At 43.8% G+C, this 15,595-nt stretch overlaps 3 protein-coding genes across 3 annotated transcripts; 2 read left to right on the forward strand and 1 right to left on the reverse strand.

The window, feature by feature from the left end:
• Window positions 1-1,256: 1,256 nt before the first annotated feature.
• LOC136475565 (UTP:RNA uridylyltransferase 1-like) lies at window positions 1,257-4,972 on the forward strand. Its single transcript, XM_066473062.1, has 6 exons — window positions 1,257-2,319; window positions 2,430-2,789; window positions 3,040-3,263; window positions 3,374-3,437; window positions 4,056-4,252; window positions 4,420-4,972. The coding sequence occupies exons 1-6, from the start codon at window positions 1,447-1,449 to the stop codon at window positions 4,643-4,645; spliced, it is 1,944 nt and encodes a 647-aa protein (XP_066329159.1). The 5' UTR covers window positions 1,257-1,446; the 3' UTR covers window positions 4,646-4,972.
• Window positions 4,895-12,307, reverse strand: LOC136475566 (protein DETOXIFICATION 46, chloroplastic-like). The gene is made up of 14 exons (XM_066473064.1): window positions 11,582-12,307; window positions 11,126-11,220; window positions 10,512-10,620; window positions 10,053-10,108; window positions 9,640-9,695; window positions 8,740-8,878; window positions 7,861-7,998; window positions 7,716-7,784; window positions 7,510-7,620; window positions 6,725-6,853; window positions 6,557-6,634; window positions 5,974-6,045; window positions 5,622-5,681; window positions 4,895-5,526 (listed from the first exon to the last, which is right to left on the reverse strand). Exons 1-14 carry the CDS (start codon window positions 11,961-11,963, stop codon window positions 5,425-5,427), a joined length of 1,596 nt encoding a protein of 531 aa, XP_066329161.1. The 5' UTR covers window positions 11,964-12,307; the 3' UTR covers window positions 4,895-5,424.
• LOC136468470 (GTPase ERA1, chloroplastic-like) lies at window positions 12,266-14,556 on the forward strand. Its single transcript, XM_066467034.1, has 8 exons — window positions 12,266-12,461; window positions 12,625-12,680; window positions 12,797-12,910; window positions 12,987-13,112; window positions 13,772-13,870; window positions 13,964-14,065; window positions 14,267-14,347; window positions 14,470-14,556. The coding sequence occupies exons 1-8, from the start codon at window positions 12,266-12,268 to the stop codon at window positions 14,554-14,556; spliced, it is 861 nt and encodes a 286-aa protein (XP_066323131.1).
• Window positions 14,557-15,595: the final 1,039 nt, after the last annotated feature.

Genomic DNA, 15,595 nt, shown 5'->3' on the forward strand with positions numbered 1-15,595 from the left:
ATTTTGATCGACGAAGATGTTAAAGCTAAAAAAAATGATTTTGGATAAACCTAAATAGGTAGGGCTGAATCGAAGTATCATTATACTCCCTCCAACCACTGAAAAAGTGTGTTCAGAATTGCCTTTGATTCCACCATTACCAACTTTGATTGCATTTACTTGTTTCAAACGGTGAGTTTTAATATCTGAACACCACATGCTTAGATTTGTCTCGAAACGTATTTAATATATGTTTATATTATTTTGTATCAAACTAAGAAATGAAATTCTGGATCCATCGGCATACCCAATGACCATTCACACCGATGATCTCAAAAGCACCACTAGTTCAGTCTGTGGTATTTGCATTCAGATGAGAAACATATTACGACGCTCAGCTATAGCTATGAATTTAATTTCAAACAAGTTGATGCAAGGCCGTGTTTAGTTCACGCACTGAATTGGCGCCGCCAAAATTCAGGCGGTACTGTAGCTACAGTACCGTTTTGTTTTTATTTGGTAATAATTATCCAATCGTTGACTAATTAGACTCAAAACGTTCGTCTCGTAAAGTACAACTAAACTGTGCAATTAGTTTTTAATTTCATCAACATTTAGTACTCCATACATGTACCGCAAGTTTGATGTGACGGGGAATCTTCTTTTTACATAGTGTCAAATTCTGGAATTGGGGGAAACTAAACATGCCCAAATGCAGATACGCAATGAAATCATGGTCATGATACATCGGCACACCTAACGCCCATTCACACTGCTGACAATCTAAAAAACACACTAGTTCAATCAGTCTACATTTTGCGTTCAGATCAGAAACACATCATGGCACTGGCGTGTTCATGTTCACTCTAGCTGTGATGAATTTAGAGGGTATTTGGATTCGGTGACTAAAATTTAGGAGGCATGTCGGAAGGACGTTGCATGGGGTATTCGGATACTAATAAAAAAATAAATTACATAATCCATCAGTACTCCACGAAACAAATTTTTAAGCCTAATCAATCCGTCATTAGCACATGTTTACTATAGCAAAACATTGTCAAATCATGGACTAATTAGGCTTAAAAGATCCGTCTCGCAAATTAGTCGTAAACTATGCAATTAGTTTTATAATTAGTCTATATTTAATACTCCGTATATATATCTAAATATTTGATGAGACACCTACTAAAATTTTGGAGGGGCAATTTAACACAAGTCGCTACAAATGCAAATGTGCAATAATAATGAAATGCAACTGCTTTGCCTATTCTTCTGCGAGAAGGAAGGCAGCAGGTGGGGTGCGCGTGGCGTGGCGGCCCTTTCAAAGGGCGAGCGAGGGCCGAAAGCCGGCAGCTGCTCTGCTCTCCTGCCCCCACGCCCCGCCCGCTCACGCCTTCCTCGCCCACGCCACCAGACGAACCACCACCTCGCCTCGCCGGCGCCACAGGTCACAGCACAGCACCCCATATGGCCGGCGGCGACGACGCCGAGGGCCACGCCGCCGAGGCCCCGGCGCAACGCGCCCCGGACCCCTTCCTCCGCTTCCTCATCCCGGCCCCCAAGCCGCGCCGGGCCGCGCCCACCGCGCTTCTCCAGCCGCCGCACCGCCTCATCACGCCGCCGGCCCCGGTCCCGCCAGCGCTGCTGCTGCGCCCCGAGGAGCGCCTCTTCATCGTCCCGCCCACGCGCCCCGACTGGCTCCCGCCTCCTCCCCGCAGTTACCATTCTCCCTCCTCCTCGCCGGGGCCGGGCGCGGTGGTGGTGCGCCCCCCGCCGCCGCCGCCGCCTTCTTCCCGCCGTTACCATTCTTCTTCCGCCTCGCCGGGTGCGGCGGTGCGCCCGCGGCCGCGGCCGCCCTTCCCGCCGTCGAACGACCCCAGAGCGCGCAATGCGGGCCGCTTCGCTCAGTTCGCTGGTGTGCATGTGAACGGCGCGAGGGACAGGAGGAGCCCCGTCCCGCTCCCGCACGACGGCGGAGCCCGCTTCCTCCCCGTCACACTCCCGCACGACGGTGGTTTCCAGAGGCCCAAGGCGACGGCGGCGCCGTACAAGGAGAAGGAGAAGAAGGCGTGGGTCGCCGTGCAGAGGAAGGCCGAGGGTGGTGCCGGTGACGAGGATCGCGCGGCGCTCAGCGAAGGCTGCTCCGGCGGGGACGAGGGGGGCGCTGAAGCCGAGGACGTACTCCAACCGGAGGGCGATGGCGAGCAGCAGCAGGAGGACGACGGTAACCGTCGCCTGCTTCTCAGTGACCAGCAAGACGACGACGTGAAGCGCCCTCTGCCCACGGATGGTATTCAGGACTGTTCCCCCCGCGCCGGCGGCGGTGATCGGCCAAGCGAGGTACGAGAAATCAACAAACTTTCGACAATGGCAGTTGAAATGCAATCCATTCATCGGAGCAATCACATTTTCTGAAACGCTGGCATTTGCTTCTGTTCATCTCTTCTCAGGTCACGCCTCGGCCGAATCAAGTTCCAGGCCTGCAGGGTAGAACTCGCAGGCCACCGGCGGAATGCCGCCACGACATCGACGCCTTCACGCCTGGCTTGCTCGCGCTCTACGAGTCTCTGAAACCATCGGAAGAGCACATGTCCAAGCAGAAACAGCTTGTCGACTCCCTCGCCAAGTCTGTCAGCAAGGAGTGGCCCAATGCTCAGATGCATCTCTACGGATCGTGCGCCAATTCGTTTGGAACGTCGCATAGCGACGTGGATGTCTGTCTCGAGATGGAAATCGGCACCGAGGGCGCGGTTGAGGTTCTTCTGAGATTGGCAGATGTGTTGAGGACCGACGGTTTCGAGAACGTGGAGGTAAATCCTTCCTTGAGTTTTGCAACTGAATTATACACTGTGTTTGTCTATATTTCTAAAGTCTCATCAAAGTTTTACACCTGAGTGGTTATGTGCATGGTTTGTCCATCTCTTGACTTGAGTTCAATACTTACTGCATATATCATCATCTTTGAAATATAAGACTTGTCTTCTCTGCCTCCGCCTGATTGACTATTGGTTCATGCTGTTCCTCTCGGTATTTGATAATTGTACTTTGAAATTCATGTAGGCAATTACCGGTGCTAGAGTTCCGATTGTAAGGATGTCCGATCCAGGAAGTGGTTTCTCCTGTGACATATGCATCAACAATCTCCTCGCTGTTGCCAACACCAAGCTTCTCAAAGATTATGCTCAGATAGATCAGAGGTTACCTCAGCTGGCCTTTCTTGTGAAGCATTGGGCCAAACAGAGAGCCGTGAATGAAACATACCGTGGAACGCTCTCTAGCTATGCGTGAGTAAAAATTATGTATACTACATTCATATTTCCCTCTTGTTCTCGCCGTCGTGCAATTTTCTTTACAAATCTGGGTTCTGATCTTTTTTTTTTACATGAACCTACAGGTATGTTCTTATGTGCATTAGCTTCTTGCAGCAACGCGAGCCAAAGATTCTACCATGCCTTCAGGTTTTTTTCTACCCAATTTTGTGGAATTCATTATTTTCCAACTATTATTTCTATATTTTAGAATACTCCAATTAAGATCACTCGTCAATTCTCCCTGCATTTGGTTCATGGTGCTAATGTAGGTAAAGCAGCCAGCTTTTTGGAATTTCAAGCCCTTTGATTTATTTTTATTTTATTTTCATTTGATAGTCGAGTGCTATGGTCCGGGATTTGCACAGTTTCACACTCCATATGATTGCTTCTTTTCGGATGTCTAGCTCATCCTTCCACTATGGTTGGTTGTTTTCTCTTTTTTCCCCAACTTAGATTTTTTTTCTTTTTCAGTTATACATGTGATTCAACTAGAACTGTGAAGTTCATTTATTTAGGATTAAAATGGCTCACCAAATTTCATCCCCAGCACACATGTCATATTATGAGCCTCATGCTTTGCACTTGTTTGTCAATTTTGTACAACTAGGTGGGTCTAAACGTCCATGCACAACTCTTCTGACCCCTTAGGGCGCCGCTAAGGCGCGTTGTATTAAACTTTTTCTCTACCTTAATACAAAGACGTGCAAACCTTTTGCGTGATCGAGAATTTTGTCATGATGCAATGCAACCAAACAATTTCTGCAGGCCATGAAACCAACGTACACCTTGACCGTTGACGGCACTGAATGCGCCTACTTCGACAAAATCAACCAACTCCAAGGTTTTGGCGCTGACAACAAGGCCAGCATTGCTGAATTGCTGTGGGGGTTCTTCCACTATTGGGCATCCCAGCACCACTACAAGCGCGACGTCATCTCCGTCCGCTTGGGGAAGACGATCAGGTAATGATGATGATATCAAGACTCGATTGTCTTTTCCAAACCACAATCTTTGAGCAAACATTAGATTCCGCTGAAATTTTATGCAACTTTTAGGTTTCAGATAATTTTATTTATATTATAGGCTCGTTTTGTTAAATCTTAGCTTGTGACTTGTTGTGGAATGCCAGCAAGCAGGAGAAGAGCTGGACGACTCGCGTTGGGAACGACCGCCATCTGATGTGCATCGAGGATCCGTTCGAGATCGGCCATGATCTGGGCCGTGTGGTCGACCGGCAGACGATCAGGATCCTCAGGGAGGAGATGGAGCGAGCCGCCGCCGTGCTGCAGTACGACGACGACCCCTGCGTCACTCTGTTCGAGCCCTACGGTGATGAAAACTGTTTGATTGATTGATCGGCATGTGAACTGAGAACCCCCGGTTGCTGCTGCTTAGACAGTTCTAGCAGTGCAGAAAAAATGTTGATGTCAGTCGTTTGAACTGCGCATAAATAAGTCTTCAGATGATAGTGATGAAAGTAGAAATTGTATCAAGTGCATTTAGTTGCCACAAGAATTGTGCAGGCAGCAACAGTTCACTGTTGCCATCACTTCTGCACTTGCACGTTGTATGCTTTGAACACTTTGGAAAAAAAAAAGGCAGCAAAACCTCGAAGCTGGCTTGTACAGTTGTACTGTACCGAGTTATAATTGGAAAGGATCTACTACATTTTTGCGATCCCACTTTCCATGTTTTCTAGACAACTTCAATAATAGCATTAACCTTCTCGTAGTTCTTGACAGTTAACAAGAAAGAAATTGAGCACTCTGCAAGCGCTCACTTAACTCCATTCTACGGGTGCGAAGTGTTGGAAAGCGTGGCCACTACTACCATTCTCGCTTCCAGGAATCTGTGAGGTATATAATTCCTAGGACAAAGGGAAGTTAACACCCTGAGGCTACGACCTATGTAGCCAAATGATCTTGTATAGCCTTGAACCCCTGGCTAGTATCCGCTCCTGCACATCCCCCTAACAGAGGCATAGAGCTTAGGCCGGCTGACCAACTTTCTGTACGAAAGAGTGCACAAATGACCTTTCCACGGTTTTGTGACTCCTTTTGCATCTTCATATTTCCAGGTTTTTGTGGCTCATTTTTTACATCTTCATCATCCCACCTCTTCTGATGGTACATCTTCACGTCGCTTTTGCCTCGATGTACTCAGCCTGGTTAAAGTTTTTGTTGAACAGCATGACCGTTGGAGAAATAAGTCGTAGCAAAGCACTTCCGAACCGACTCTGGAATGACAACATTGTTCAGGTTAGGACTAGTTATTATGACAGTACGTGCTAAATGTAAGGTATTCTTATTCAACATATAGAAATGGCCATACCCACTGAAACAAGACAAGAATCCACCAGCATCCTGGCAAGCTACCTTTGTTGCGGAGAAGCTTTCAAGATGAAACAAGAAAAGAAAATTCATCATTGTCAGAAAGCCTTTCAGATTTCAAACCAAGGACTTGGGACTCTCCCTAGTTTACTTGCTGGGTAGCCAATCTCAGCCTTTGACAAGTGGCATCATTCAAAAAGTGAGGGTAGACAGTAAACTGCATTCTTATCATTGACAGTTTAGATCTCAAATTCATTAAAGGCCTGGTCCTCTCTTTAATTGTAGAACAAATTCATGTGGTCTCCCAGCAATGAGTTGAATGAAGAACAGAAGAGGAGAAGAAATAGGCATACCATCAAGAGAAGGGTTCCAATGGAAAAGCAGACACCCATTGATTGACTCAAATATCTCAAATCCCTTCCAGCCTAAAATAGGACGAAAAAAACAAATAGATGTCAGTACATCGTCCATCAAATGGTAGGCAAGCATATGCTTGCCTTACAGATATACTACTACCATGTCATAAATGTTGAAGATTGTTCCCCTTACTATACTGCAACTGCTATGTGTTTTTGTCTGGAAATAGTACAGAGAGCTCTATTGGTCTGCTGCTTATTGCAAAAGCAATCCAAGCATGCAGATTAATGTGGCATGGTGTATTTGGTCTGTGCCCAACCACTGAAAAATTTAGGTAGCCCCAGGAGTTTGGATGATTGCCAAAATTTAGGTAAAATCCATGGCTTATGGTTCATATTACATGCATTTTCCTGCAAACGCTTGGCCAAATGCATGTCAAACCAAAAGCTCGAATAAAATTATTGCTAAAGTTTGGCAGGGCTAATTTGGGTACAAATCAAACAAGTTTAGTCAACCAGTGTAATTTACATGAGAATCGGTGTGTCAGATAAATGAAATAAAAAAAGATTATCAGCTTACCAATAGCGTTCCCTCGAGGCAGTGTATTGAAGGAGTCACCAGCAATACACTGAAATACGGAGCCAGTACTCGGTGCATCTGTTGACAATATAATCCATTGATAGAAACTAGTGCCTAGTGGTGAAGCAAGAATAATATATAAAAAAAATCTAAAGCAATGTATCAGACCTGCTGGACGACCATTTGGTCATTGGTAAAGACACTGGGGAAAAGCCATGGAACAAGTGTCCCTACTGCCCCCAAAGTCAACCCAGTTGTCGCTCCAATGATCACAAGTGACTTCAATAGCATCCTTGCCTATATTAAAAAGTTTGCTTTAGGATCTTTCAAAGTAATGAACAAAGTGTTCATACGGTTTTACTACAGGGAAAAGGAAGACCTGTGAAAATACACTTCCATACAAAGCATAGTACGTTTGCTGATAAACTAACTGCTTAGGAGAGGCTAACTGTATCATTGATTCACTGGGTGTAATGAGTTCCATTTAGCTGAACCATATGAAATAAGGGGGTGTTTGGATCCGGTGACTAAAATTTAGGTGTCACGTAAGGGTGTCGCATGGGGTGTTCGGATACTAATAAAAAAATAAATTACAGAATCCGTCGGTACTCCACGAGACGAATTTATTAAGCCTAAGTAACCCGTCATTAGCACATGTTTACTGTAGCACTACGTTGTCAAATCATGGACTGATTAGGCTTAAAAGATTCGTCTCGCAAATTAGTCGCAAGCTGTACAATTAGTTTCGTAATTAGTCTATATTTAATACTCCATGCATGTGTCCAAACATCCGATGGGACAACGACTAAAGTTTATGAGGAGAAACCAAACACCCCCTAAGATTCATAGTTGCACATGGACACACGATCATGAAATGACACATTGCTATCAATGCCAGTAAGGGTGAAATTTTTGTTATCTGCATAAATTCGAACACAGTAATCAATAGGTACCTTGGTCAAATTCTGATTAGCACCATATATCAGCTCAGGCATGAATGACTGTGCAGTTTGAGACAGAGGCTCGCCCCAAACAGTACACATGCACAAGACATTGATCATAACCTTCAAAAGAATTAAGTAAATGGAACATTTGTCAAAATCCCTTTTTATAAATATTCCCTCGCGAGCAATCATTTCATGAGTTACAAAGTACAAACCTGATGGGCTGCAAGAGTTATTGCTCCCATAGAAGTTGCAGAATATGTTAGCAATGCATAAAACGCCACCTACAGAAAAATTTGAAATAATTCATTACAGTGACACAAGGAAAGGATGCAAGATTGCCAGGCCTGAAAATGTTACCTTGGACGTCATTGTCACAAAAACAGGAGCTGCAATTTCAAATATCTGCAATAGCTCTCTTACAGATGGAATCGTAAATGAGAAAGCTCGAAAACCCTTATTGCTTAGATTTTGCATCATCATGAAAGCTGCAACAGCCTGATAGCGTGTCAAAAAAATAGCCACTCTAGAAAACAATTGAATAGTCAATCATGAAGAAAGAGGAAAAAACTTGCTGATAAGCAATGTAGTTTCCGATATCAATATGAACCACATAGGCTTCTGAAATGGAGTGAAAAAGAAAAAACTTTTACTAATGTGTGTTCCACTTATGAGCAAGTCGGATGATGTGCTTATTAAGCTAAATAGTGGGTGATCAACAGCTCTGTGGAATCATTCTCACTTGCTCACTGCTTATTAAGCTACACAACGGATGATCAACAACTTTGTCATGCTCAAGTTGTTACATTCTTGTTGGGATGTGGCCTGCCTGGGCCAAGCCTATGGCATAGCAAGAAGAAAGAATCATCTTTCTAATTCTTGCTTGCCCCTCATTGATTATCTCATTTCCCTTAAATTGAGAGGAGCATCCTTCCATAGATACAAACCATTCTTTTCAAGTTCTTGTGTGCCCCTCATTGATTATATCCTTTCCCTTAAATTGAGATGAGTATCCTTCCATAGGTACAAACCATTCTTTTTCAACTAAACTAATCAAAAACTTCATTATCTCTCAATTTCTAGCATAATGTGCAAGATGGCATAACAAGTCCTTCTACCTTAAAAAACATTCTCAAACATGCCTTCCTTAAAAATAGAGAGGAGTGCCATATAACAAGTTAAAAGTGACATCAAGGAGAAGTCACGTGGTGATTAGAAAAGTGTCAAGTGTGTCTGTACCTGTGAAACCATAGTTGCCCAGGCAGCACCAGCAATTCCATAGCCACAAACAGAGCAAAGAAATATATCTCCAACACCATTTATAACACTAGCAGCTGCCAACGCCTTCAAAGGACCCCAAGAATCCTTCATGCCCAGACTGAGTTATAACAAACATACTATATAATAAGAGAAGCATCGAATCAAGAATAGTTGTAGTATAAAAGACTAATGGTGTGTTTGGTTTGAGGAATCATTGCATCCCAGATGAGGTGGTCCATCATGAATCTGTTCCTTAAATTAGGTGGAATGACTTCATTCCTCATACTAGTACTAATTATTAGCCTGTGAGGAATGAGGTGATGATGCATCACCATATTCCATTCCAAAAAACAAACAAAAAAAGTGAGGAATCATTCCTCAAACCAAACACAACCTATGTGTTTATTACTATCTGAACTATTGTATTCATGTAAGCGTGTAGCAGTATAGCCCATGTCTGTCTATTTGTGGCAATACGAAGAATAGGTGATTACAAGTGATGACTATTCTTGAAAGTACAAGTGTCAAACTCAAAGAGATGCCAACTAGTGTTCAACTAGTTCTCACTTCACTGGAGCTCTTGAGACTTATATCGAGGTTTTCAATGCTCTACCACAAATCCGCAATAATAACATTAAAAGGCAAGTAGGGATCTCGACTGGAGATATAACTTTTAGGTCTCATTCAAAATTCCGCATCATGACTTGGATTAACTTTTAGCATATTTTCTTTTGTAGTAAATTTACTTTTCAAATCTGAATAACACAAGCTGTAGTTTGACAAAGGAAGAAACATGGGACAAATCTAGCAGGTACAAAATAGAAGAACTACTAAATTATATCCAATAAATAAGAGAAAGAGAATGAGCACAAGAAGTACCTAGCACTTTGAGCAACTAAGCCAACAAGAACTGCAGGCCATGCAAAGCCTCTTATCTGAAAGCAAATATACATATTGATATGTTACTGCACACAAAAAGTAAAGGTTAACTCTATACCCTATAATATCATGTCGACTTCATATGCAGGATTTTTTGTGTAGCATGCCTTCCTTTTTTGTCTGCTTCCCACTCTCATGCACAAGCCTCTGAGGTTTTATTCATCATACAACATAAAACTGAACTTTGAACCATATCCACTAATACTATTGATCCCTTTTACTGCTAATGCTCAATAAAAGAAAACTCAAAACCACAAGATGCTAGCTTTACCCAGGAATATTTCCTTTCCTATCAATAAAATTGGGGCGATACCGCGATAATATTGCAGAGAGAAATGTTGAACTATAGTTACCTGTGCATATGTATTGGCCGAAGAAATAAGTTCATAATTCCCAGATCCAGCAAAAGCTGCAGAGGGGAAAAAAAAGGAAAGAAGTTATAATATTTATATAGTTAATAAAGCAATGTATCATGAGGAGCAAGAAACTATATGCCAAAGAATAAACTGACAGGACTAATTCAAATGTGTCTTGTACTTTCTAGATTCTAACAAAATGTCCTAATCTGACAATCGATTTAAAATAAGATCAGTAGTAAAGATAAAAGAAGCACATAATCCCTATTCGCATGCTTAGTTGGTTGAGTCTAGGACAGGGCAGCAAAGCAGAAAATGAGATAACACAGTGTGAAAAATAAGCCATCAGTTTTTTTTTTTCATTAGAAAATACAGAAACGATCAGCACTTCCAAGGAAGTATGAAAAACAAGATGATAGTTGCAGGTTCACAGAATACTTTTCTGTAGAGTCTTACCAGTCAATACTTGAGTACCAAACACCTTGGTGAACAAAAACATTCCTATGCCACAAGCAAGAGCAAGAAACAGTAACATAGACACTTGATGTTGTGCAAGTTCTTCATCCTGTGTAAGGTAACTGCAAGCAGATTAGATAACCGATACAGCAAGAATGCAAAATCCAAGAAGGCGATTGGCATTCGACACACTGTTAAAGACTACTCACAAGCACTGAGCACACAAAGTAGGAGCATAACAATGTTACCAAGTAACAAAATTCTTGCCATGAAACAAGCATTCACTGCCAGGTAGTATCCTATGTATGCCGTGGTGTGAGTATCCTATGTATGCCGTGGTGTGAAGTTCAATATTCTTCATAGTAAACCAAATGTACAGTCAGATGCTCATGTGGAGAGGGGCAAACTTATATCAAAATAGGTAGCCATGTAACTACTTTGGCAAGAACTTTAAGTGGGTAAAAAACGACAAAAAGAAGTATTGGTCGTAGCTAAGGTGATATCCTCTTCGGCTGACAGAGTGGACCACAAACTGTTCTTCAAACAAGCTAAGTTGCTAACACAGAAGAGCAGTACATATCACTATATCAGATAGAATTAGATAGGGGATGCACCTTTTTGGCTAAGGAGGTGGCCACCATGTTCGATGTTGCGACCGAAAGGAACATGAATATATAGCTTAGGTAGTCGCAGAACACTGTTCCGGGCCCTGAAAAGGAAGGAGAGCAAAACCAAACAAAAATAAGAAGAATACATTGAGCACTTGAGCTGCCCGTCCTGTGAGACAGAGCTATTTTGCGAATTTACAGATGGAGCTATTTTGCAAAGCTATGGACATCATATATGAATTAAGATATGTATGAGGCGCGTAATCACCGCGTCTCGGCGATTAGCTCGCTACAAGAAAAAAAACACAGAAAGTAATGTGCAGAATTCAGCTAGAGAAACGTTTGTGTTCGGGGTTGGATGACGAAGAGCCGCTGGGCTGTCTGTCACAACTCACAGTTTTGCAGGGCGATGCTTGTAAGGAGAAGATGGACGACAGAGCATAGGAAGGGAGGAGGGCGAACCTAGCGCGGCGAGCTGGAGCGCGGAGGTCTGGCCGATGACCATGGTGTCGATGAGGCTCATGAGCGGGCCGCAGATCCAGAGCCCCAGCGCGGGGCCGGCGAACACGACGATGTCCCGCACCTGCTCCCATATCCCCGCCCCCGCCGCCGCGTCGCCGTCGCCGTCGCCGCCGTCCTCGCCGGCGCAGCAGACGGCGCGGGCGAAGCGCGCCTGGCTGCCCCCGAGCCGCGGCGGCCGCAGCAGCAGCAGCCGGAGGCGGGCCGCGGGGGGAGGACGATGAGGAGGAGGGCCAGGGAGGCGGAGGCGGTGGAGGGAGGTGGGCGCGGAGACGAGGGCGGGCGGGCGGTGGGCGGCCGAGAGTAGGCGGAGGTGCGCGGACATGGCTGCGTGCGTGCGCGAGCGCGCCGCCGGCCGCCTTACGCGCCCGTCGTCGTAGCCTCGTAGGGGAGGGAGGAGACTCGGAGTCGGAGTAGTGTAGTGGTGGTTCGCTGGAGCGGAGCGCTCGCCCCTTGTTCCCCTTGTGCTGCTGCTGCTGCGGCGGCGGCGTCTCAAGGCAAGGTAGGTCCGCCGCCGAAATGGTGTGGGACGCCACGGCCCACGGGTGGGCGCGACGGCGGCGGCGGTAACTGGTAAGGTTTGACGTGCACGTGCTGCTCTGCTCCCTCCGGATCGTGTGGAAGGGAATGGGATTAGCCGGGGTGCGAGCAGGAGAAGAGCAGCCAGCCGCCGTTGCTGTCGCTGTAGCTCAAACTGCTGTGCACAAGAAAGTGCAGAGGACGCGTACCTATAGCATTGTACTGTACGCATACGCCAAGGACATGTACGTGTACGGGTATCCCTCGCTGGTTCTCATCCGGTCACCCTCGTTCTCCTCGCTTAGTTCTAAACTTTATTAACCAAATTTCGTCCTAGTTCGTAAATAAATAAGGTAAAATTACGGAGCTTGCAAAGTTGCAATGCGCTGAGCATTTTTTTGTCAAAATTCCAGAACGGAAATTCATCCTCATTGAATGATTGGCGTACTGATACGGTGTCTCCTCAGGGTATGTTGCTGTACTGGGGAAGCCAAATGTTAGCAAGAGCACTCTTATACGTCATGTTTGCTTCGCTTATAAGTCGTACTTTTTCAGCCAACGAACAGTATTTTTCTCTCCCAACAAATCAGCCAACAGTACTTTCAGCCATGTCTGCTTTTACGCCATGTTTGCTTTTAGATTGATGAAATGCTTGTAGAAGGTGTGGGAAACAAAGATGTTGGACTTCCTGTACTGCTGGTATTGAACAAGAAAGATCTCATAAAACCAGGAGAAATTGCAAAGAAACTTGAGGTACGAACCTGATACAATTGTCGAAAGGTGTTTCCCTGTTTCATTGGTTTTGATTTCTGGACGACCCTTTTGACAGTGGTACCAAAAATTTACTAATGTTGATGACGTTATACCAATAAGTGCCAAATTTGGTAATGGGGTGGATGATATCAAGGAGTGGATATTGTCAAAGCTCCCTCTGGGTCCTGCTTACTACCGCAAGGTATCAGCAAAGATCATTCAGATTTTTCTAATGGCATCTCCCCTGTGCTTTGTTTACCTTTAAATGTCATTGTCTGTCCTCGTATATTATAAACAGAGATAGTCAGGCTCAGACGCTCAGAACATTTTAGTAAATATTTTTGTCTGTGTGGTAAAGAGTGTGCTCCTGAATATCATTATAGTTGAACTTGATGTGCCCATTCCAATGTTGAATCCTACAAATCTTGTGTAAATCTTAGTTTGATGGATGGAGGCACTGGCAAATCATCTTTTTGCAGATGGCATAGTAGTTTGCTTTTTTCCAGTATTGGTGAACTGAACAGCGTGAACTTGAAACCGCTAATGTATGAACTAGCACGAAATGGTTACTATTTTCCTGCTAGGCTGCTGCAAATCAGTTGCGAAGAAATATTTTCTCGAAAGCCAGAGATTAGGAACTTTCCCGACATATTTTTACTTCGTCTATATGATGATAAATAATAGGTTTACACCCTTTAGTACATTGTTATCACCCGCTTTGTTGCTCTGTGGTTTCTCTCTCTTAAAAGAGTATATGCTCTGTAATATGATTCCTCAGTTGGACCCTTTTTTTTTTTGTTAGATGCTGTACCACATGAGATGATTTGAGATTAACAGAGCACGTGGTTCACCATGTTTCAGGATATAGCTAGTGAACACCCAGAGAGATTTTTTGTTGGTGAAATAGTGAGGGAAAAGATTTTTGTTCAATACAGGCAGGAAATTCCTTATTCATGCCAGGTATATCTTCTGGCGTTTTCCCTAACAGCTTGATGCAGCATATTCTCCATCTTGATATTCTTTATTTCTAATATGTCATTTTTTTTGTGACAGGTTAATGTTGTCAGTTACAAAAGTAGGCCTAGTGCCAAGGACTTCATTCAAGTTGAGATACTTGTTGAGAAAGAATCACAAAGAAGCATTATACTAGGAAAGGTAAAAAAAGTTAAGAATACTATAATTATACATGATGTGGGCTGGAAATTTAAAAATACATACATGAGATAGAAATTAGAATTTTTTTCAATCTAAGATTAAATCTATTATAAAAAAGGAAATAGGCCATGAATTCCCCCCGGTCCCCGGTCTGTGTTGTCTAATAGCAAAATATTCCCTTAACATGTCTGATCGATGCAGGATGGCAAAGCCATAAAGATGTTGGCAACCGCATCAAGGCTTGACATTGAGGATTTCCTACAAAAGAAAGTCTACCTTGAGGTTACATCTTCTTCACTTGTTATGTGGTTGCTGTGGACTTTGCCATCTCCTGCTGCAATGCGGACTATCGTGGAGAAGTTCCTTGTCTTCTAACAGTAATCCGTGACTCCCTCCTTGTACAGATAGAGGTCAAAGTGAAGGAAAACTGGCAGCAAGACGAGCGACTTCTGAAGCGGTATGGCTACGGCGGCGAGATTCAAGCACTGTGACTATGACCGATGCGCTATCACTACAGCCAAGGAGGAGAGGGGGCAGCAGGCGCACTACGGCCAGGACGCCAGTGTCAGAGACATCGGCCCTTACAAGAACCTCGTCAGGTTCACCTCCAGCTCCTTCAATCTCACAGCTTCACAGGCTTCTCAGCCTCGACCCTGCTAACCAAGCTGAGCACTGCAGCATGTGGACTTGCGGCCTCTGAATCACGACCAGAAGCTGGCACTGTGGCTCAGCTCAACGTCTACAACCCTGCATCATGCATGTACTTCTGTGTCTGTCTCCTTCAATTCATCTGCACTACAAATACTTGCTCAGTTTCAGTCAGAGATTCCTTTTGTGTCCATTTCGACTAATGCAGTAGTTGAATGCCATAACTGTATTCCACATGAAGGGGATTCTGCAGCATGGTTTGCCCTTAAACTCAAATAAACAGCACATTGTCAAAACATGGACTAATTAGGCTTAAAAAATTTGTCTCGCAAATTAGTCACAATCTGTGTAATTAATTATTTTTTTAGTCTATATTTAATACTTCATGCATGTGTCCAAACATCCAATGTGATAGGGAGTAAACTTTAAGGGGAAACTAAACAAGGCCTGGTTACATTCAACCCATTGTGTAAAATGAATTATATTCAACTATTAGATAAAATGGTCTTAAATAACATATTGAATGCTGATAGTAGACACTTGATCCTAAACAAAGCACAATTCCAATATTCGAATCTCCTGGTATGTCATTGTCCTTGTGCGCCAAGTTTTTTCCTTCCTGCGCAGAAAAGGGAAAAAAAATGCAATGAGATTTAGTGCTGGAATTAGGCAGCAAGAGTGCAATTGTACAGAGAATTTTCATGCCTACCCACTCTAAGATCTTCAATTTGGTTTAGTTTGCCAAAGAATGGATGGTATAACTTTTATTCGAGATTTTCCTGTGACACGGAATTGAATAAGTTGTATGGCTATATGGAAACATAATCTATACCAATATGTAGAAAATGAGAACTATTCCTGCTGCATCGCCTATAAAACAGA

This window comes from Miscanthus floridulus, chromosome 8 (genome assembly GCF_019320115.1).
Source record: "Miscanthus floridulus cultivar M001 chromosome 8, ASM1932011v1, whole genome shotgun sequence".
Classification (NCBI taxonomy): Eukaryota; Viridiplantae; Streptophyta; class Magnoliopsida; order Poales; family Poaceae; genus Miscanthus; species Miscanthus floridulus.